Genomic DNA, 21,701 nt, shown 5'->3' with positions numbered 1-21,701 from the left:
CGACTCAGCCAACCAAACCCCATGGCTAACTGGTCAGCCGAAGGCAAAACAATAAGTCTCGTAGATCGTTGTTACTATCTAAACTATCTGGCCCAATGCCCTATCCCATTCTCTTTTCAGTTCTTTAAAATAGGATAGTTAGAGAACTCTATCCAAGAATCCGGGACTTCTACCAAGGGAGGCACATGCATGCAGCACGATAACCAAGAATGTACCCCACAGATGCATGAACTGAATTCCAGCCAATGAACCATGCTATCCGAAGCTGAAACCTCGCTCATTCCACCGACATTCCATCGTCCGGATCGTAGTATCCGCCCGCTGCTGTCGACGGCAGCCCGAAGTGCATCGCCTCGATGGCTTCGTGCCCTTCGTACTCGTCCTCGCCCGGCTCGGTGTCCCTTTCATCCATCGGGTCCCGGGACGTAAGCTGCGCGATGACCTTCTGGTTGACACGATAACAGGCAAGGATCTCATTCGTCACGGTCCGCGCCGGTAGGTTGCTCGCCTTCATCTGACAGAGCACCTCACCAAAGGCGTGCATGACGAAACCGGAATGGGGCCACCGCTGATACGTGCTGGAAGCTAGAAACCGAAGCCATTCGCCCGGACAGTGCTCCCATACCTGAATCAAAGGATGATCTCCTGACGGAGGCTCAATGGCTTGGGCTTCGTCAGCAGCTTCTAGAGCACGGACGGAAAAGGACCCTTGGCTCCTCTGCACGTGCTCGTTCCACTGCCCATACAATGTCTTGAGCTTCTGACCCACACCTTGCAGTGCTGTTTTTAGTCCCATGTCCTGTGCGGCTTGCTCTTTAACATGAGCCCATACTCCCAACAGGTCTTCATCCCGGTTCTTGAAAGTTTCATCCTCGGGGAATGCCTTCTCCAACTGTGCCAGAACCTTGTCGCACTCTTTGCGAGCCACCTCGAAGCGAAGAAAGTCAATAATATTGGTCCTCTTGTACCTCCGTTCAGGATTTTTGTAGGCGGGCAGAGCACGAACTCGAGGACTGATCCTCCTCCGATATTGCACCCAAGATTGCTCAGACAGATGCACACCTCCCTTACGGCCGTCCACCAGATGACCCAGGAGACAAGCAAGCTCCGTGGCGTTGCGCGAATTGATCGATTCGTCATAGGCGATCTTTTCATGCTCTACAGTGCAGCGCCCTAAATTCGATAGAGTTAAATTGAACGTAAACGCGCTTTGAAGAAACTCGTCCAAAGATTGAATATCCCTCATGGGCACGGAATGTTTCGTAAGACCAAAGTGCTCTGGAGAATATTCGACATCTGGGAGGTCCGAGTTATAGAAATTGCGCACGATGTTCTGATCCCAGCAGATCCAGGGCGTGTCACCATCGTAGTCGCCGCCTGATAGCATATGCGCTAGCGGTACATTACCCACACTGGGAAACACAATGACATCCTTGAAGTGGCGAAGTTCTGGCTTCCACACAGCCTTCCGGCGCTGAATATCTGAGGGTAGGTGGGCTGGAAGTCGGCCAACTAGAACTTCCACGCCATTTAGTAGAGTATCTTCAAATTGACCTTCGCCATCGCGCCAATTGGTGGAGAATCCAAAGTGTACCTCGTCTTCTTTGAGAATCCCATAGGGATCTGCAATGCAGAAGGCATAAGTCGAAAGAGGGACCTCTATATGTAATTCATCCACATATCGAGTGAGCAGGTCTCTGAGACATTTCCCCAGTCGTTTGCGAAGCGGATAGAAGCTTCGAGGTCCAAACCCTGCTTCAGTGAGCCGTATTATCGACTCTGCATCGTTCGCTGTCCACTGCTCCAGGCGTTTGACTTTGTGTGACATCAGCCCGGAGCCGTCATCCGCTGAAGGCCGGATTTTCTGGATAAGACTGCGACAAAGAATAGCACTATCGGACTGAAGTACCTGTACAAACTCCTTATACACCGCTTGAATGCCTTGCCGGGTGAGGTCGCCGATATATTCCCTCACGTGTCCGCCATGCTCGAGGATTGCCAAGAGTTGAATATTCAAATCGACCGGATGCAACGGCTTGGACCATTTCACAACCTCGAAGGTCAACTGCTCGTTGTCAACAGGCTCTTGCCAGGTTTGGGGATGCGGATGGATTTTTAGCTGCGAGTCGGAAATCTGAATCCACATGTCGTCATTACACTCAGCTGATAACTGTGATTGATGTCGATCAACCATCCACAACCCTTTGGCTCCCGCAAATCGACCCTGAAAGGCACTAGGGGTTATTCCTGCAATCCCCAGCATGTCGCAGATGTGGCTGGCCAGCTTCCTTGACATCAGGGCGCACCCATCATTCATAACCGGACGGCCTGGGAGGTCCGGCAGCGACAGAATCTGCGATGGTCGCAGCACCACCGTTGCATAAGTTTTGGAAAGACCCAATGATAACCTCTGGAAGAGCTTGCAGTTCGACTGGCCGAGATTGGCTTCTGAAGGCATGTGCCATTCAATAAGTTCTTCTAAATCCATCGGCGTGCGGTTCGTACTGTCCTGGTTTGGGAGAGGTAGGGACGAAGGTACTCTCACCCTGTGGTCAAAATCAATGCCGTCGACAGCAAAGAAATCTACTCGAAATTTCGGTTCCGACTTAATCTTAGACTTTGACTTCACTTCCTCCACAAAGAACGGCCTCCATTCCCTACCGAGGCACCGATGCACCCGTTGCGTTAACCAGAGAGCTAAGCTTTCTCGCAAGAGAGTAGGATTTTCGGGTATTCGGAGATGAGGTGGCGGCCGCGCCGGGGCAGGCATCGTCAGGCTGAGAAAGCGATCCGATCCAAAGCGCCGATGAAAGCGGCAGGTTCGTTCTGTCTTCAGAGGATTCAATTTCAACTTCAAAATACCGCGTTCGGACCCAGAGCACCACTCCATGTCCCCTGTGAAGACGACCACCTCGGAATGCTTATCTGTTTTGAAATCACCCGTAGCGGCTTCCCACGCCTTGCGAGTTGGCTTCTCTGGAAGTGGCTTGCCGTCTCGCTGGTTATGACGCGCTATCCATTTCCAACAGTCGTCCAGAGTTCTGAATGAGATGGTGTCACCAACGAGCATGCGGCTTAAAGGTACATTCCACGCTCTGCCTATCCTTTCTAGCTCATATCGATAGCGAAGTAGAGTCGACTTTGAGAAAGTCTGCTCGTAATTGAAAGGTCCGTTTTCAATGAGTTCTGCCATGATCTGTCCGTCGTCGGTGTACTGAGACTCCTGAGTTGTTGAACCTGAAACCCGGCTTTGCTGCTCAAACGTCGTTCTCATCTCCTGACTGAGCATATGCCCTACCACCGAGTCTTCGTACAGTGACTCGTCCTCCGGCATGGGCTCGGTGACATCAGTGGTAGTTGAGAGAAAGGACGTGTTATATGAGACCTTGTGCGAAGCGAAAAAGTCAGAGGATGAGGCAGTAGTTGTTGCGAAGCTGACGTTCAGACCGGTCTGGGCAGCAGGTACAGCGTCGTATCGCCGGTACTTGTCAGGTGCGGTCAGTCTCTCTACGAACTTGGAAGGCTTTCCCGAGTCAGGGCGGCGAGGGCTCTGGAAGAGGTTTGTAGGGAAAGTCGCGATCATTGACTGCCGATGGCCACCTTGATTAGAGTATCCGACAACATGGGAACGACCGTTTGTCTCCAATGGGGAAACTGATCTCGCAGGTTCTTTGACCGGAGAGCTCGGCGCAGTATGAAACTCGTCCTCATCGGCCGAAAGTCTTCTCTTCAATGACTTAGGTGTTAGATCTTCAGGCTCCGCCGAAAGTTGCTCCATCAAACGGTTGGCCGGAAAGGAGCCTTTGATCATTAGGTAGAGCTCATCGTCGATCAATCGCAACAGGTATCCCATTCGCTCTTCCCTTTCATGACCTGAATGCGAGCGGGATGGATGGAGTGGTCGAGACGAAACCCATTCTTGGAAATCTTTGAGGACTCGATACAAAGGGCCTTTGAAGTAGAGCCGCTTGAGACCGCCATAGCACCTCCATGCCGGTGTTTTGTTGTCACCGCCAGGGGAGTAGATGCGGGGATTGGGGATTTCCAGCGAGAATTTCTCGTTGATCTCGTCTATGAGTTGGATCAATTCTTGCCCGCTTCGGCTCGGAGTGATAGGGAAGCCCATGTCTGTCAAAGCCCGGGGATTGCACAATCCAGTATCGATCGACCTCGGAGCTGTCAGTTGTGCGGGTACACCAATTGGGAAACTTGGTTCTCCACAAGACGACGGATAACCACTGATCCAGAGGATGGTAAACAATTGAGTCGGCGACCCGCGCCAGACACCTTCCTCGACTCTCGCCTTTGATCAGTCGGAGGTAGATCCAAGAATTGAGAAAAAACTGGCGTTAGAGCATTTAGGGTCTTGAGAAGAATCGAGGGTAGCAACGTAAAAGCAAGAAAGAAGAGAGTGAAATGGGTGGTGGGTGAAGATGCAAACCAAACAAGAAGATCGGGTCGGGTGGTGGTTGAATTGAAACTAAAGAAGGATTGACTGACAGCTTCGAGCTTCAACCCCTCCACTTGCCCTCCACCTGCCCCTCTCGAGCGAATCAAATCGACCTCTTGACGCCGGTCACCTCGACTGAAGTCATTCCTACCATGCACTGCGGGCAGTTACATCCACATAAAACTCACATATCTCGATATGTTTGCTTTTTCATGCTGCTGCGCGACCTCCTTGATTATCCCTCGAGTGCCGTAATCAGACACCAGCATGCGGCAGTCTGATGCCACGATCCAGGTTGGTACTATAACATAAGATTCGGACGAAATGAAGATCCATTGATTAGTTTTTTGTTTTTCCTTTCCCCCTTTTTTTGCTAAATATGTTTGAATCAGATATCTGGACGGGAAATAAAATGTCTAGCGTGTAAGCAAGCTTTCATAGCACGTACTGTACCCGACCCACAAACCATGCGACCAAGCGCAGAGCAATCCCTCCCCAGCTCAAGTATTCCTTCGCCCAGTCACAACACCCACCAGATTATGCTTCGGCGCATGCGGGCTGATTCTGAGTCTGGATAGATTTGATCAGGTCGTCCCTGGGTCGAAAGAGTACGACCTGCTTTTAACGAACTTTGCTCAGCCTTGAGGGATCTCATGTCAACACTCTCAGGTTGCACCGAGTGGCTCCTGGTAGCAAGCTTGTATCCCACGGCAAGTATAGCATATAGTGGGATTCCCACATAAGATGTGATGAAAGCCACATAGTCAAACCCCCGTGGGTAAGCATCACGGCTTGTAAGGTCAAATACTCGAATCACGGAGAAAAAGATACATGCCACTAAGGCGACCCAGGAGCCGAGCACCCCAAATGGAGCCCGGAAGATCAGATCCTCGTCGGCAATCTTCTGTACTTTTCGAACTCGCACGAATGAGATATGAACCACCAGGATGGAGGCCCACGTAAGTATGCTAAACATTGAAACCAGGTTGACATGGTTGTTGAAGAGTTTCTGAGAGCGGCTAAAGGCATTCAGATATGCCGTGCATCCTATGAGGGCGCACACACCCAAGGCATATATTGGAACTCCCCGATCATTGGTTCGACAGAGGAAAGAAGGAGCATGTCGATCTACAGAAAGCTCATATAGTGTTCTTGTCGCCAAATAGAGGGCTTGGCTGGCGGCAGAAATAACACAGACCAGTAGAAAGGCGTTCAAAATATGTGGCAACTTTGACCAGCCAGTATACTGTGCGATCGTCACAAAAGCTGATGCCGGCCGGGGCTTGTCCGTGGATTGACCTAAGGCCAAGACGTGGGTACCAGAGGGAACCAGTATCCCCAATAGAGCCACATTGACGATATTGAAGGCCAAGATGCGGTAGCAGTTGGACTCGATGGCCTGCCCTGCAGCTTCCCTGGGATTATGCGTGCGCAATATAGTTACGCCCATGAGCTCACTTCCGAGATAGGCCAATGTAGCAGAAGGAACTGTTCGAAAGACCGCGCGAAGTATGCCCGTTGCTTCTTTGTTCGAGTGCTGCGCAAACGCACCTGGATAGCTCCAGTAACGAAAGCCTTTCTTATCATGATCAGGGCCGCCACCGAAAGCCAGGACGACACAGAGACAGACTAGGCCGAACATCACAATGATCTTCATGCAGGAGAGGCAAAGCTCGTATTTGTCGAAATACTGGCTACATTTCGAGTTCGCAACGATGATTGTCGCGAGAAAGAACGTGATCCTAAAGATCGAATATCCTTTCTCATCACCTTGCCAGTAGGCTATCAGCAATTCTCCCGCTGCGAATTGGTTGGGGATCACAACCATGAATTTCAGCCAATAACTGTCTGGATTAGACCATGCCATATAAGGTGGCGAGGTTCTATGAGGTACGCTGACTCACATCCATCCTAATGTGAACCCAAGCGCCGGATCACAGAATCGAGACGCATTCTCGGCCATTGATGGTTCTGTGGACCAAGAAGCGACCTCACCCAGAGCACACAGAACCAGATAGACAATGAACCCAACAAATGTGTACGAAATAAGTATAGAAGCAGGCTTTGGTGGTTAGTGTGTATCGATCACGAAAACTTCAAGGTACTCACCCCAGCGCTGTGGTCTCTGGTCAGCATCGAAATGAGGAATTGATGGAGTTGGTGCTCTTACAGTGAAAGCGCACGGCCTGCACAAATCATGAGGCCAGTATTGATCGCTCCTCCAATAGCTATTGCTAAGATAAGTAAGGCATAGAGGTTAAGTTCGGCAGACGAACGCGCACCGAGTAGATTGACTTGATGCGGGCTTAAAGCTTCATAGACAGGAATCACGGGCCGCATGCGCGGGTGGAATGAAGGCTGTATTGAACGAATTGAAGGGATGTCGCCTTCAATCGTTGTTGGGACACTATCATGATCTCGATCGTTGTCGCATTTTCCCGGAGCCATCGCTACCCATACAGAACGGATGCGTTGCCTCCGGAGAAATCAAAATTCGAGTGCCTGGGGATGCGCCTAAATTCTTTGAATTTCAAAAAGTTGAGTTGGGACTTGACAAGGAAAAGAAAAATTGTGTAGTTGCCTGACTCAGACGGGATGATTTGCACTTGCCGTCCATGTTGTCACCATTGGCAATTTGGTTACGTGGTACCCGACGCAAGAATGATGGATAAAATTGAAATTTTGATATCTTTCCAGTGACCGTGAGACCTGTCACCGACACTGGGTGATTGGAGAAAACCCCCGAAGTACATTGGTATATAAACGTGGTGGTGACGTAATCATACTCATCCACTCGAGACAGTCATAAGCCATCAGTAGGTACACGAACGCCTGTCTAGAAACCCCCGGGAACAAAAAAAGACCCATGAGAAGGTAAAAGCAAAGAGAAACAACAAGGGAGGGAGGGCTGCCGTTGTGTGCTGTGGTATTCACTGTTTCAAGTGACACCGTACACACGACCATAATCGAAGCAGCGCGAAGGTGGAGGCGCATCTAGCGCCGACTCGTGTTTCTTCCTAACAAGGGACCGAGGTCGTCGTTCATCGAGACATGTACAGAGAATCGCTCGATTCAGTACGAGGGAAGATCCGAGTGTAGAGAGAGTCGCTAGATTCCGATCGAGGGAAGAAGCGTTGCTGAGCCTTGGAAATGGTGCGGTCGGTATACACACCCTTGGCGGCACCCCTTACGACGGTTTCCAGGTACTCCCTGAAGTCGGTAGGCGTGAAGTCGGGGTACAGTTCCTTGGAAGTCACATAACCCAAGTATTTGGCATATTCCGGCGTGTTGTCGCCCCGTAGACCCCAGGATAGTTGATACTCGGCGAGATATCTGGGAATGAACTTGATGGGATCGAACGGATAGGTTTCGCTAGATTGGCGGGCTGCGAGCACTCGAGTGTAGATGGTCTCTTCGGGGATCTGATGATTATGACGTCAGTCGATGTCGTGGCACGAGCAGTGCTAAAGAACACTTACATAGTTCCTTTGAATCTTCTCCTCACTAATCTCCTCCAAAAGATCGTAGATCTCGTTCTGAGTCTTGACCTCGTTGTACGCCAACACCATTTTGTTCAATGTCCGGTCATCGGTAATGATCTTGGCAACATAGCGACCGATATCCCGCAAATCCGTCAAAGCAATGGGGGAGTTTCCGTCAGCGACGATCTCGTTGTTAGCTGAAGTCATGGCATAATCGATGCGACCAGACTCAAGGCGGGGGTAGGAGAACTGGTACCACCAGCCGACATCGATGATAGTGTAGGGTAGTCGGAGCTGCTTGATGTGGTTGTAGACCGTCTCTTTCTGTGTGGAAGGTTAATCGAGAAGGTAAGATTCGGATGAGCCAGCCAGCATACCTCGTCTCTCAGCCACATGATACCGCCAGGCGGGGCTACTGTGATGAAACCGCAGGGAACAAATCGCTGTACACCGGCATTCTTCGCAGCTTTGGCGAGAGGGATCTGATCCTGTTGTTCTGAAGGGCCGACACAACTGATGACGACATCGATTCCGGTGAGGACGTCGGCGAGCGACTCCTCGGGACCCTTGAGATCACCCTTGCGAATCTGAACACCCCGTTCTTGCAGGGCAACGATGGCAGGCTTCTGGGCCGAGCGAGGGCGAACAAGAGCATGGACTTCCTGTAAGGGCGAAAGGCACGCAATTAGAACCAGGGTCGGGAGCATAAGGCAGGTGATGAACGTGGACAGCATACGAAGTTAGGCTGTTCGAGCAATCCATTCGCAATGGAACCACCAGTTTCACCAGCTGCTCCGACGAGCAGGACCTTAGTTCGAGACATGGTGAATAAGGCGAGTGGCGATTAATCTAGGGAAATTTAAAGGTCGACGGGGGAGATGTGGTACTGGTGATAATGGTAGTAGTAGTGTCCGAGATAGTATAGGGATGGTTGTACGGCTGATTAGGAGACGGAGGGAAGACAGGTTTATGAGGAAGGGAAAAGGAACCTGGAAGAGATTCCCAGTTCGGTTCCTTGCTTATGTATTTCAAGCGAAGCGTTGACGTTTTCCCAGCGGAATGGAGGAGGGTCAGTCGACATTATAAAGGCGGGCGTCCCACTTCTGAGGATGGCCACTGGCACTACTGGTAAGTCTACCCACTTTTCGTCTTATCCAGAAGTGGCCAGCAGTGGGTCGATTGTGGGTGTTTAACTCCCTAACTACGAAATGCGGCCCCCCTCCCCTCCCTTAAAGGTGCATGTAATGACCTGGGGACGGAGGGGAAAGGACCGGATGCTATTTTGGAGAAGCAGCCTTTCTACAGTAAGTTAAATGTTCTACTGTACAGTACCTAACCAGCAGCCTTTTTTTTTGTGGGTGGCAGCTGCATGTTCCATCAGATGCTTTTCTTTATTATTTTATTTTTTTTCTGTGATTAAGACGATTTAAATGTGGTGTTCTCCCGCAGTAGCTAGTTCATTAACAGTTAGTTGACTAGGCAAATGGGCTTGTAGCCTTAGTCAGAAAGAGAGAGAGAGAGAGAGAGAGAGAGAGAAAGGCACTGCAAGCAAGCAAGCCCTCTAGGCTGAGCAGGTCGCACCACGCACTGGGCAGACAAACAGAGGGACGGGCAGAGAACGTGTGAACTCGCCGCTGCGGCTCACAGTCAGTGGCTCGGGGGGAGTGGGAGTTACACCTATTTTGGTCATTACGTCACTTCACCTTACCTACTCCGTAGTTACTCCATAACTGGCTACGGCTTCCCGGGCAGGGGACTTTGCCCAGGGCTGGCTGACTGGTGACGATAACTGGGGTTTTCCGGCTGGGCTACGTATTGGGTTGGTCTCACTTCTAGTTTCTCTTCCCTCCCTCCTTTTTCCCCCCTCTCTTTTTCAATAATGATTCAGTGCGTTCATCATTATTCCACCACCATGGGAACCATCCATTGCGAACGGCTACACCTCTTCCACTCTCTCACACCCACTAAAGACCACGTAGTTGTTTCTAGCCTCCCCGTTGAGACCACCACATTCTCGACCATTTACCTAGCCTGCTCAATAGTTCCCAGCACGTTCCTCTCATATGAGTTCATTTCCCTATTCAACCGCGCATAATGCGGGGAGAAAAGAATCTTTCGTCCTCTTCCCCCCCCCCCCCTCTCCCACTCACCCCCCAAAAAAAGACCCCAGCTTTAAAGAACACAGGAAATGGCAACTCGTCCAATGGCCGGAATCCCCCACGTCAGAGATCTTCGGATCTGCGTGGCGGATTCTGTTTTCATGGCCTTCTGCAACCCTTTGAACATGACGACATGCCCAGTGCCCGTCCTGTTGTTACCTTGAGGACATTTCTGGGTCAACCAACGGTTCCATGGTTGAACACCTCGGTCTTCTGGAAGACTGCGATAGAACCTAGTCAATCGAATTCAACTGCCATTAGGACTGCTGTAGCTGTGATTCTCGGTTGGGAATAATGCGGTCGTTGGCTGCCAGTGTATTTGTGCTCCGCAATAATGGGTTGTCAATCTCGTCTGATCCTCGATCGGGTATGCACCGAGTACTATAGGCACTTATAACTACCTAGTAGTTCATGGGCCATTTGCATTCGAGGGTGTTCTGTTTTCGAATCAACATCGAGTGAGACATTGCATAAACTCTCGTCTTCGGTGCAAGGATTTCAATCTGTCATAAAGCAACGATAATCACCCTGTAGTCTATTCACATGGCTCAGATGGATATGAATCGTGGCGGCATAACAGGGGTGGGTTGCAAAGCCCTTTATGGTTCTTCGGCTGTCAAGCACACCAGCCTTAACTACCGTCTCCCCATGGCCTCCATTCATGCCCCGATCTAATGGCGCTAGTCCTTCAATTCCCAAGCAGACTATTGCCGGAGTCACTGGCGCAAGCACTTCATGAAAATGTAGGATACTACTTGTCCTCGATGGTCTATAAATGAATCTCGGAAGGTAAGTTGTGCGAAGCGAAGGCTCAGAGACACAAGCACCATGTTGCTCGGATGTCCATATCAAAACGACCATGCCTGGCTAGTGGTGGCACTAATGCAGCAATACTCCGATACTCAGCCAATGGGCCGGAACAAGGTGAGACGGATCCCTACCTCGAAAATAAATCGCACTGGACTAGCCGCGATCAAGCACGACGAAGGATCGGGATCAATTCTTTACTGAAGACTCTCAGACAGTCCGGAGTCCCTGAACTCTATGCCCCCTCAGTGTATCGTGACTCCGGGGAGGAGCCGTCGCAGGTGGTTTGCTGGAGCATGTGAGATTCCCACCACCACCACCACCACTACCACCACCCATCACCTATTCTTTCGATCTGCAGGCCCATGACGGCGCCTTGGGCCAATTGTAGGTTACTCCACCCGCACACCAAATGCAAGCCTGCAGCCGGGGTACAGTAGTAGTCGTTCTAGTCTTGCAGATGGACGAAAGTCGGTGTGTGACCAGTGATCGAGTCAACCGTTGTTTGACCCTCGGGTACTGGAGGGAGGGAGCGAGCGAGCGGACGGCAGAGCTCCGGAATGCATGATGCCGCTAGGCGGGAGGGGGAGAAGGGGCTTAGGCTGACGGTGTGCAGTAGGCAATTCTCTTAGGGGCGCTTACGCTGGGGGCGGGCGGACTTGGCCGTCGTCCTCTCTCAAACGGTGGGGGAGTAAGGTTACTTACCTACCCCGATTGTATTTATCGCCCACCCCTTACAATCTGCACCATCGATACTCCGTACAGGATTGAGAGATGGCAGGGACTGGGAGGGACTCAATTCGTTCTGTTGACCGGGACGAACCTTCCTATCATTATCCGCAGTGTCGTCAAAAAGTACTGCGCCTCAATTCTGAGATGTCACAACCGTGTTTCAACGCCGTGTTTCAGGAAAGAATTGCGCGTACCACGATCCTGAGTCGTCAGGATTCGCTCTGAAGCTGCCATGACACCTCAATTGAACCAGAGCTAGTATGACAGTTTATACTTCTGTCCAGTGTTGTCGTCTAGCTCCACGAAGTCTTGTAATTGATTCATGCCGGAGCACGGCAATTCATACCCCTCTTTGTTGAGCAGATCGAGTTGTGCCTCATTATCTGACTCTCGGACATCATGGTAGGCAAGCCTAACATGATCCACACGCTGCTATGGTCATCTATATTGTGGTATAATGGGCTCGCATCAACCTAGCACCGCTCAAGGTCATCCCCATTGGCGGCTGCTCCATCCGTACTGCAGACTCCGCGGACCGATGCTCCGGTCAGCGTCGACTGAGCGCGAAAATTGGGAATGTATCACTCGTGACCCTGCTTTCTGAGGAACTGAGCCTTGACCAGAGTATCTAGTCAACGAGCGACCTGGGTCAAATACGCAAGTACTAATGAGTCATTTCAAGCGCCTCCCCACGAGGGACATGCATCAATGTGGCATATCGAACTACAGACGGAAACACATGGATTACCCCATACTGTGCATCGTGGCCCGATCAACACCTAGTGATCCAAAAAAGCTAATCACTGCAGGTAGCCAATACCGTGCTAGTCCTCGAGGGAGCTCAAGATAGCCCGCACTTGGCGATCAGTGCCATTTTCTTAGCTTGTATACTCATAGATAGGTTCTCAAGTCACGGAGCCAACTTCGGGCTCTACCTGTGGCGGATCTGCCTAGACTTAGGCTTGGATAGTCTATTTAGAGTTTGACTCCTCAACTCATATCCCGAGAATTGTGGCTGTATACAGGCAGGGGGACCCTCCCTGGATCTGCACGCCCATATGGACTGGGTTTAGCTTGCCATGTGTGGTGGCGAGGGAGAATTGTCTGCGTCTTACTAGACTTGCTCCTATACTGGACTGTAAGACGCAGTTATCAGACTCAAAGGCCGCAAGATCAAGTTCATTTGACAGTGAATCGATCGGATGTTGCTTGTGTGGTTACTTCCGTCTCCATCCCCTGGAAGAACTCTTTTACGATTCCAGCCTTCTTTCTGACCAGTGCAATTCTCCCATGGTGTAAAATGATACTAGCATATTCAATACAGCAATACCGTGGCCTTGTCACTCTCCGCGTATGTTCTATTTTGTCATCTCGGGAAGGCGTGCAAGGATTGTCCAGAGAAAGAGTGAATCCCAGGTTGTGAGCCATAGCCTCGTCTGGCCAGTCAGTCTAAAGCCATTCTCTCGAGTACCTCTCATGATACCTCAACCTGAGTCTTGAGCTTTGGGCGCGGCAGCTTCCACACTGGTAAAAGAATATCTTCTGGGAAGTAATGAAGCTGGACTTTGTATGTTGGTTGTCCACAACAAGTCAGAATGCAGCACAGGAGAATCTAAAGATAAAGAAACCAACTGCTTGGAGCAGTCTTGACGACTGCTAGCATGCTTCCAAGGTAGCTCACTTATACCGAGAGAGGAGGCGAGATGAACAACCACCAGCCGGACTGGAATTACCCCAGATTTGCCCACCCCCACGCGGGGTCGTTCTTCTCCACTTCCCCGCATTCAGTTGCTACTTCATCCATCGTCTCGAGGATCCCAGCATACAGCATTGTTCTTCTTCTCCTGAAATCAGCTGCCATTCTCAAGTCTGCCAGCTCCTACACATCATCATGCCGTGCTCGGCTTTACTCCGAGATCTATTTCCCACGTATCAAGGCCATGCTGCGGATGGCTACCTACTGAGTCTCCAGACGGAGAATGACCGAGGTGCAAAAGTTAATGCTCATGGATGATGCACTATCTCTGTGCGGATTGGATGATAAGCTGAAGAACGCATATCTCCGCACAACTGACAGGACTAATACCCCCACGTTCGATGAACGATCATCCAATCACCAAGGTATCAGGTTCCGAGCAAAGTTTGTGAGACGGGAGATAGAGCTCACTATAGCTCTAGGCATGGTATGAGACTCATCCACCAGGCCTTTTATAGGGACCCAGACATCTCCTCCTCTTCCTTCGTCACACCTCGGCTATTACTCTTGAAGCTCTCTTCAGCCTACGGAACAACCACAAACACCCAATTCAAATATGGGCAGTAAAGCCCAGACCGAACCCAGTTCCGTCCATGCAGAGAACATCGCCGATCTACCTTCAGACACACATGATGAGAATCATTTCCAGCCGGGGTGGAAGCCGGGGACGCCGCCGGATGGGGACACTGCCATGGCTCTCTTCAACGACCCGGATGCCCTTCATGAAGAGATTGACCCCGTAGAGGCAAGGAAGTTGCTTTGGAAGATCGACTTGATGATTCTTCCTTACCTGGCCGTTTGCTATGCATTCTTCTATATTGATAAGGTGCGCACGGCCCATTTATGCTTCATCGGAGGTTGCCTATTGCTCATCGATGCGGCATTCAGACCACACTCAGTTATGCGGCCATCTTTGGTATTCAGGAGGACCTGAATCTCCATGGCACCCAGTACAGCTGGCTGTCGAGTGTATTCTACTTCGGATTCCTTGCATGGGCCTTTGTGAGTCTGGACCTCCTTGGAACATTGATGGCTCATGCTAATGTCGGGCTAGCCGACCAATTTTCTTATGCAACGCTTGCCTATAGGTAAGGCTACATGTCTTCAATTGGAATAAATAGCTGATAATGTTGCGTAGGCAAATATCTTGGCGCAAACATTTTCGTGTGGTAAGGCAACCTCCACAACGTTCGTTCGCTGATGTAGCTCACAGCTAATGTTCTCGATCCAGGGGAGTCTTTCTCATCATCCAGGCAGCTTGTCACAATTTCGCCACTCTTGCTGTCTTGCGAGCCTTGGGGGGCGCAGCTGAAGCTTGTGCCGACCCAGCATTTATGCTTATAACGAGCATGTGGTACACGAGACGCGAGCAGCCGGTACGAATCGGGTTATGGTATACGGCCAACGGTCTTGGAATTGCCCTGGGTGGTCTATTGGGCTACGGGATAGGGCATATCAGAGGAGCGCTTCCTTCGTGGAAGTACGAGTTCATTGTCATGTAAGAGAGGGTTGATCATTGCTAAGTACCATTTTGCATATGCTGACTGGACACGTGCACCCCAGTGGCTGTCTCTGCTCAACGTGGGGTTTAGTGATGTTCTTCTTGCTTCCTGACTCGCCCGTGACAGCGCCTCTGCTTAGCAAACGAGAGCGTCGCATTGCAGTCGAGCGACTCCGAGAAAACCAGACTGGTGTTGAGAACAAGCACATCAAACTGCACCAAATTCGAGAAGCCTTCCTAGACTACAAACTATACTTCTTCTTCGCCTTGGGCTTAGTCTGTAAGGTCTCCATCCCTCGACCGTCTCAAACCTGGCTGACCAGTGCCATCTGTGCAGGCAATATACCAAATGGTGGAATCTCCAATTTTGGAACTCTCATCATCAAAGGCTTTGGGTTCTCTACTCTCGTTACGACCCTCATGCAGGTATACATACTCCCCTTCTTTTGAATGAGAGATCATGTTGCTCATCATTTAGATCCCCTACGGAGTCTTGATTGCCCTATCGATCTTGACATGTGTCTATCTCAATGACCGGTTCGAGAACAGGCGCTGCCTCTTCATTGTTATCTTCCTGTTGCCCAACATAGCCGGGGCATTTGGTCTTCGTTTTGTGCCCCAAGATCAGAAAGTCGGTCGCTTGATCTGTTACTATTTGACGGGACCATACAATGCAGCATTCGTCTTGGTCCTCAGCATGCAAATCGCGAACACAGCGGGTGCGTACCCTGCTTGCAACTTCTAATCTTCAAGACTCCCCAAACATAGGCTCATGGCTGATGAACCTGAACAGGCCACACAAAGAAAGTCGTCACCAACGCCGTGCTGTTCCTGGGCTACTGCACCGGCAACATCGCAGGTCCGTTCTTCTACAAGACAAACCAAGCGTAAGTTCGCTCTGCACACCCACACAAGACCAACCCAAACTCACCTTGAACACACGTCGATATAGCCCAACCTACGAGCTCGGAATCTGGTCCATGATCGTCTGCCATCTGCTCGAGGTTGTCCTCATCACCACGCTGGGTTTCCTGCTTCGCTGGGAGAACCAGCGCCGCGATCGGATCCAGTCTCAGACCGAGGGAGGCTTGGAAGGTAGAGATCTCGACTCGACGGCTTTCATGGACTTGACGGATCGGGAGAATTTGAAGTACGTCCTGCCGCTTCGTGTTTTCCTGCATTTCTCAGGAAGACCTGCCCTTGTTCCTTTCTTTTCTTGGATGCTCTTCCTTTGATGATTGTCCTCTGCTAATATGGATTCAGCTTTCGGTACATATACTAGATGACGTGGAGACGGTGCTTGGGTTGGAAGGTGGTGTAGTGTGCTTCGCAAGCCCTGTGTTGTGCCTTAGATATGCTCATTGCTATATGCTCAATGCAGACGACCGTATCCGAAACGTATGCAGTGAAAACAGCATCTGCAAAGTCTCCCATCCTAGACCAGGACACCTCTCATGCTGCCTAAACCTGAAGAGAAAAAAAAATTAAAAAAAAAAAAAACCAAGAGAAAATCCCAGATCTTTCGATTTGAACTGTATCCGAAACAGAAATGCAAACAAGAAAAACACCCGGACCTAAGATCCAATATACACATGCTAGTTAACATAAAAATACATTCGCCCCAAACCATGCCCGTTGTCGCAACCTCGAGAGCGTCCGAGTCATCAAGCCCACCCCAACAGCAGTTGGAACCGCAACAATCACCGCTTCCGGTTGTCACCCATCTTCGCACCAGTAAGCGCTCTCTTCTGTCTAAGGTAGTTGGCGACCAGATTCTCCACACTGCCCATATCATGTCTAGGCTGTCTGTTGTGCCGCGAAAAAGAAGATCGAAATTAGCATTCCCACACCACAAACCTTCCCCCAAGAAAAAGAAGGAACAAATAACGCACCTGAGGTAATACAACCGCGCTCTACGCTTCCGCTTCTGCGTGCGCTGCACGATCTCCACGCTCTCAACGTTCGGCGAAAACACCTTGACCGACATCTCGACGCCGACGCGCGTCAGCTGGTTGCGCATCAGCACCGAGGTGTCGGCGCCGCGCAGCTTGATGCTCAGCACCACGCCGGCGAACGGGTCGCCGTTCTTGAAGGTCACGCGGATGATGTCGCCGGGCTTGACGCTGCGCGCGTGCCGCCGGTAGTCGAACAGCTCGCGCCGCTTGCCCGACGGGTCCAGCTTCTGCAGTTGCGTCTGCGCGATGAAGTCGATCGGATCCTTGCACTTGGGCTGCGCCGGGGGCGGGTAGATCTTCATTTTCTTAGGGGCTTTTTTGGTGGGTTGTTGTTAGCATTGGGGGGTTTTTTTGGGATGTGTGTGTTTCCTTCCCCGCTAGCTAGCCAGCTAACCAGCGGGGGGCGATTTGGTGGACAGGTAGGTGTAGGCAGAGACTGTACCGAGATTAGGTCGGAAGCGCTTCGGTATTTGATCGTGGAATTGTTCGGGCAATTCCTTGGGGAAGGGGATCAGGGCTGGTTTGGCGGACCAAGCGGTCGTGAGCATGCGGCGGCCGGTGGTATTGACGGGCGTTACCCGGGGCTTGGTGAGAAGCGACCGGAAGCAGCCCAGCTGCTGCAGGATCGAGGAGGAGTTCGCCATGGCGAGATGTGCGAACTTTGCAGCCGTTCTTTGCTGGGAATTCGGGGGAAGAGATCGAATTGGTAGAGTCGACGGAACACAACTTGATGCTGAATCGGAGAGAGGAATTCGGACCGGCAGAATTTCCGCCCTTTGCCTGTTTGGGTCGTCCGCCCATTTGTTCAATGCGGGAGATTTTCTGCCGTCGCCGCCGCCGCCGCTGCTACTTTCACGATTAATCGGGAAGGGAGTGAGTGCATTTGCATTTCCATTTTATCTTGAGAATCCTCAATTCGGAGTTTGTTCTTAGCGGCTTTGGGGAACGTGTGCGCCTCTTTATCTCGTTGTTCCGAGTCAATTCCAGTTTGTTGGAAATTACGAATTATCTTCCTCCTCACGGAAACGTCTCCCTCACCTCAATCCCACCACCACCACCACATATCGAAATGGCGCAGCTCGCCATGGGCAGCAGGCTATTGCGCTGCCAGAACGCAAGCACTCTCGGTCAAGCCGTTGGATCTTTTTCACAGAAGCGCACGTACCTCACTAAAGGTATTGCAACCGATCCTTTGCCCAATCTCCCCCGGAGGACACAAGAGAAACCGTACCCTACGAAAGTAACCCCAAGCTAACTTCACCCTCCTCGGACCAGTGCCCACCTTCAAGCGCGCGCCCCAGAAGCTGAAACCGGGCCTCAACAAATTCCGCGATGAGGTGTTCATCCCGCTCAACCTGACGGAGCAGCAGAAGCTCCTGATCTACCGGAAGAAGCACCAGGGCACCCTGGACGAGCACCCGGTGACGGTGGCGATCAGCGAGAAGGAGGAGTACCAGCTGCGGCCGATGGAGTTCACGGCGCAGCCGCGCAACGCGGAGGCCAACGCGGTGATCCGCCGGATGCGGTCGGCGGAGGACTGGAAGGTGCTGCCGGCGTTCCTGACGGCGCTGCACCAGGTGAACCGCAAGCTGAACATGGAGATGGTGGTGCGGCGCGCGGGCCGCAACAACGCGATGCTCGCCATCCTGGAGGCGGCCAAGGCGAAGAGCACCGGGTTCTCGCTGCGGGAGCCGCGGCTGGCGGAGAAGATCTTCTTCGAGCTGCACCTGCGCGCCCAGGCCGAGGGCTTCAAGGGCCCCGAGCTCGACCGCCTGCTCTCGCTCGCCGAGGAGTTCGTGGACGTCATGTCGCTGCCCCGCCACGCCAACCGCCTCCTGAGCCAGGACGCCCGCCGCCGCCCCGCCGTCATCGCCGTCCTGCTCGAGCTCAGCGCCGCCCGCGCCCTCGACCGCTTCGCCGGCAAGGACGCCGACGGCCTCGTCCGCGCCTACAGCGACCGTCTGCTTGCCAGCTTGGAGCACAGCTTTCACCTGGACATGAACCCGCCCCAGATCAAGGTGCCCGTGACCACGAACGTCGCGGAGAACGCGTCTTCGTCCGAGAACCCCCTCACGGCGGCCGAGAAGATCCAGAAGAAAGAGTACCGAAACTACCAGGAGACCGAACTGCGCCTGGAGCAGAATGTCCCAATCTTCCACGCCCTCCGGCTGGCCCAGAAGTTGCCCCTCAGCGCCACAACCTTGAAGGCTTTCCAAAAACACGAGCAGGCCCTGCGGCAGTGGATCAAGATCCAGAAGAATGCCGCCCCCACGTTGGCCCGGCAAAAGCCCGGACGGGGCTCTCGGCAGGTCGCGGCCTTAGTTAATTGATCTAAAGCCAAGATCGTTTTTGTCTAATTTGCCGCCAGGCTTGTCTATGCCTTTTTTTTGTACATTACCATGATCTTTTCTCAGAATCGCTCGGAGCTATATTGTGTATTCAAAAATAGATGCATATCCTTTCTTCAATTCATCGACATACGGAGCCTAGACTATACTCATAAAATCTAGAGGCGTTCATCACGATTCTGGTGCAAAAGTAATTCTGTGTCGCCTGTGCAGCATGGAAAACATAATGCACAGGGAAAGGTGGGGCGATGCAATGCATATAGAGTCAAAAGTCCTCAGTTCATAACGCAAGAACGCTCATCCTCCGCTTGGCAGGTAATTCAGGCGCAGAGCTCCAAGGTGTTGTCGTCGCGCAAGCGAGCTTGCACGGGTAGCACTGTCTTGCCGGAGACAACCGAAGGGCCGGCTACAGAAATCTGGGGAGTGCGTAAGCTACACGCGTCGATAAGAAGGGTGCGGAGTTTGTCTGCGCTTACCTGGCCCTCTTCCTTCTCAGAACCCTCCGACAGCCCTGTCAAAACGACCTCGACGCTGCTAAGAGGCGCACCGAAGTGGCTGGCGCCCTCGAAGCGTCTGTAGTCGAAGACGTTGGTCTGCGACACGGCACCGGCAATTCCAGGTCCAGTCAGAGCATACACAATACGCGCACCCGTGAAGAGACGTAGGTCCGTCAACTGCTCGAAGTCCAGGCGAACCTCGGGATCGGCGTCAAACCGGTGCGAGATGCACAGAAGACGCAGTCTGTCAAGAGAGAGCTCAGCCATGGGCCCAACGTTGGCAAGCTGACTCAGTAAGCCGTGGGACGGCATGTATCCAGCATCCAAGCTTCGCACCTGGATCCAACGCGCGAGGGAAGATACGGGCCCGGAGTGAGGCTTCATGAATTTAATGTGGTAATCAGACATGGTGCGAGACGATGCAACAATAACCGTCGGAGAAACTCCTACAGTCGCAAGAGCAAAGTCCACGCTTTCGCCGGCTACGGAGTTGACGGCGACAGAAGCATTGGCGAACAGCGCAGCCATGATCTGGCACAGGGGGTACGATCGAGAAAAGGAGTCGATTGAGAGAACCACGTCGTTAGGGCCGAAACGCTGTTGACGGGGGAGAGAGTACAACAAGCCGGCGATTCCTGAGGCCAAGTTCTATCCCTTGTAGTTAGCTACCAGACAGCGTCAAATGACAGATGCGAGAGGATCTTACCTCCGGCTGGTACTCAATGAAGTCGCCTTGAGAGGACTTGGACGGCCAAACAGTGGTCACAGAAGGAGTCGGGGTGCTCGGATCATAGTCGGGTACTTCAAGCCAGGCCAGCTCTTTCTTCTCTTCTACCAGCTCGTGCCAAACGGTGACTTCCAACGTCCCCTTCACGTCCTGGGGCACATCATTCCAGTCCATGTGTCGGCTTCCGAGCTTGGCGACCCAAATCACTTGCGACAGCTGTTTGTTATCCTTGGCAACGAATGACAAGTCGAGAGATCCAGCTTCAGCAATCAACGCATCCGCTTGCGACTTCTGCAGTAGCTCCGACAAACTCTCCGCCTTCAGATTGTGGGGAATGATAACAATTTTGAAGTCATAGAAAGCTCCAGCTACAGCGTTGTTAGCGATAAATCGACGGCAGGATCGGGGAAGTGGAGGCCAAACCGAAGATAGCAGCCAGGAGTTCAACCGAATCCGTCAAACAGACCGCCACAGTCTTTACCTTGGAATCTCGTAGGCGGGTTCCGATGACGTTGATTTCCTGAGTGACCTGATCCAAGGAGTGTTCAATCGCCTTCTTTCCAAGCACAGTATAGATCTTGCCCTGCTTGCCGGTCACAGCTCCGTTATCCTCCACCGATCCGCGGACAGCAGTCTTCCAGACATCCCGTAAGTCACCTTTCCGACCACTGGTCCATTTGGGAGCCCCGGGGTCCTTGACGTTCAGTCCCGTGCGCAGAGGAAAGCCATGCGGAGTCTCGAGACTTCTATACGGAGCAGATTGGCCTGGGTGCCGGACGGGGAATGCGCTCGATTGCCGGGCGAGGAGAAAGGGATGTATATCTGAGTCTTGCGATGTGACGAATGAATAGATGAGAAAGGCAACAATACCACCAGCAATCACAGTCGAGGCTATGTTCCAGTCGGCCAGTAGCTCCGCCACAACGGCGTCTAGTTTGGCGACGATGGACGACTCGGAGTCCATTTCTGAGGTTGAATCTCTCTCAGATTTGGGTGTACATATGCCAGGCACAAGATTTAAAGATATAATTAAAGGTTGAGGTGAGATGCGAATTGGTAAGATTGGAAGAGTGTGGTTGATGGTGAGCTGAGAGCTGACAGCTGACTGCGTTCCCTACGTACTAAGGCTACCTCATTACTGGACCACTGGTAGGCTATGATGCCAGATGTGGGGAACGGCAGCGGGCGCGTGTGGGCGGGCGGGCGGTCAAGTACTGTGTAAGTTCGATAGAAAACTTCGCCGCCGCGGCAATGGCGCTTGTGGTTGCCCATTGTGATTCCTGACCT

At 52.0% G+C, this 21,701-nt stretch overlaps 6 protein-coding genes across 6 annotated transcripts; 2 read left to right on the top strand and 4 right to left on the bottom strand.

The window, feature by feature from the left end:
- Positions 1 to 277: 277 nt before the first annotated feature.
- On the bottom strand, positions 278 to 6,898 carry BO72DRAFT_492980 (uncharacterized protein; the record flags this gene model as incomplete). Its single annotated transcript, XM_040948344.1, has 6 exons — positions 278 to 4,071; positions 5,081 to 6,294; positions 6,355 to 6,512; positions 6,560 to 6,566; positions 6,621 to 6,678; positions 6,733 to 6,898. 6 exons carry the CDS (start codon positions 6,896 to 6,898, stop codon positions 278 to 280), a joined length of 5,397 nt encoding a protein of 1,798 aa, XP_040805014.1.
- A 593-nt stretch (positions 6,899 to 7,491) lies between these two features.
- Positions 7,492 to 8,755, bottom strand: BO72DRAFT_492979 (aromatic alcohol reductase; the record flags this gene model as incomplete). Its single annotated transcript, XM_040948343.1, has 4 exons — positions 7,492 to 7,872; positions 7,930 to 8,256; positions 8,310 to 8,594; positions 8,669 to 8,755. 4 exons carry the CDS (start codon positions 8,753 to 8,755, stop codon positions 7,492 to 7,494), a joined length of 1,080 nt encoding a protein of 359 aa, XP_040805013.1.
- A 4,737-nt stretch (positions 8,756 to 13,492) lies between these two features.
- BO72DRAFT_483604 (putative MFS allantoate transporter) lies at positions 13,493 to 16,231 on the top strand. The gene is made up of 11 exons (XM_040947811.1): positions 13,493 to 14,212; positions 14,275 to 14,388; positions 14,441 to 14,474; positions 14,525 to 14,555; positions 14,618 to 14,884; positions 14,950 to 15,167; positions 15,225 to 15,313; positions 15,366 to 15,606; positions 15,681 to 15,774; positions 15,840 to 16,037; positions 16,151 to 16,231. The coding sequence occupies exons 1-11, from the start codon at positions 13,943 to 13,945 to the stop codon at positions 16,167 to 16,169; spliced, it is 1,575 nt and encodes a 524-aa protein (XP_040805012.1). The 5' UTR covers positions 13,493 to 13,942; the 3' UTR covers positions 16,170 to 16,231.
- A 163-nt stretch (positions 16,232 to 16,394) lies between these two features.
- BO72DRAFT_445002 (mitochondrial 54S ribosomal protein bL19m) lies at positions 16,395 to 17,560 on the bottom strand. The gene is made up of 3 exons (XM_040943947.1): positions 17,285 to 17,560; positions 16,780 to 17,155; positions 16,395 to 16,693 (listed from the first exon to the last, which is right to left on the bottom strand). The coding sequence occupies exons 1-3, from the start codon at positions 17,484 to 17,486 to the stop codon at positions 16,588 to 16,590; spliced, it is 684 nt and encodes a 227-aa protein (XP_040805011.1). The 5' UTR covers positions 17,487 to 17,560; the 3' UTR covers positions 16,395 to 16,587.
- A 126-nt stretch (positions 17,561 to 17,686) lies between these two features.
- On the top strand, positions 17,687 to 19,325 carry BO72DRAFT_422223 (uncharacterized protein). The gene is made up of 2 exons (XM_040942803.1): positions 17,687 to 18,017; positions 18,118 to 19,325. The coding sequence occupies exons 1-2, from the start codon at positions 17,912 to 17,914 to the stop codon at positions 19,170 to 19,172; spliced, it is 1,161 nt and encodes a 386-aa protein (XP_040805010.1). The 5' UTR covers positions 17,687 to 17,911; the 3' UTR covers positions 19,173 to 19,325.
- BO72DRAFT_445000 (uncharacterized protein) lies at positions 19,262 to 21,558 on the bottom strand. Its single transcript, XM_040943946.1, has 4 exons — positions 20,838 to 21,558; positions 20,394 to 20,782; positions 19,667 to 20,335; positions 19,262 to 19,606 (listed from the first exon to the last, which is right to left on the bottom strand). Exons 1-4 carry the CDS (start codon positions 21,376 to 21,378, stop codon positions 19,511 to 19,513), a joined length of 1,695 nt encoding a protein of 564 aa, XP_040805009.1. The 5' UTR covers positions 21,379 to 21,558; the 3' UTR covers positions 19,262 to 19,510.
- Positions 21,559 to 21,701: the final 143 nt, after the last annotated feature.

Source organism: Aspergillus fijiensis (assembly GCF_003184825.1).
Source record: "Aspergillus fijiensis CBS 313.89 unplaced genomic scaffold BO72scaffold_7, whole genome shotgun sequence".
Classification (NCBI taxonomy): domain Eukaryota; kingdom Fungi; phylum Ascomycota; class Eurotiomycetes; order Eurotiales; family Aspergillaceae; genus Aspergillus; species Aspergillus fijiensis.
Note: the sequence above shows the minus strand (reverse complement) of the source record. Positions and strands in the feature narration are given on the sequence as shown.

Excerpts from the sequence above, each read along its gene's own strand:
- BO72DRAFT_483604 (XM_040947811.1), top strand. The coding sequence starts at position 13,943 with ATGGGCAGTAAAGCCCAGACCGAACCCAGTTCCGTCCATGCAGAGAAC. Across the intron at positions 14,213-14,274 it reads CATTCTTCTATATTGATAAG|ACCACACTCAGTTATGCGGC; the intron begins GTGCGCACGGCC and ends TGCGGCATTCAG. Across the intron at positions 14,556-14,617 it reads GGCGCAAACATTTTCGTGTG|GGGAGTCTTTCTCATCATCC; the intron begins GTAAGGCAACCT and ends TTCTCGATCCAG.
- BO72DRAFT_445002 (XM_040943947.1), bottom strand. The coding sequence starts at position 17,486 with ATGGCGAACTCCTCCTCGATCCTGCAGCAGCTGGGCTGCTTCCGGTCG. Across the intron at positions 17,156-17,284 it reads GCGCTTCCGACCTAATCTCG|CCCCTAAGAAAATGAAGATC; the intron begins GTACAGTCTCTG and ends CCACCAAAAAAG. Across the intron at positions 16,694-16,779 it reads GCGCGGTTGTATTACCTCAG|ACAGCCTAGACATGATATGG; the intron begins GTGCGTTATTTG and ends GCGGCACAACAG.
- BO72DRAFT_422223 (XM_040942803.1), top strand. The coding sequence starts at position 17,912 with ATGGCGCAGCTCGCCATGGGCAGCAGGCTATTGCGCTGCCAGAACGCA. Across the intron at positions 18,018-18,117 it reads GCGCACGTACCTCACTAAAG|TGCCCACCTTCAAGCGCGCG; the intron begins GTATTGCAACCG and ends TCCTCGGACCAG.
- BO72DRAFT_445000 (XM_040943946.1), bottom strand. The coding sequence starts at position 21,378 with ATGGACTCCGAGTCGTCCATCGTCGCCAAACTAGACGCCGTTGTGGCG. Across the intron at positions 20,783-20,837 it reads ACTCCTGGCTGCTATCTTCG|CTGGAGCTTTCTATGACTTC; the intron begins GTTTGGCCTCCA and ends ACAACGCTGTAG. Across the intron at positions 19,607-19,666 it reads CTGAGAAGGAAGAGGGCCAG|ATTTCTGTAGCCGGCCCTTC; the intron begins GTAAGCGCAGAC and ends CGCACTCCCCAG.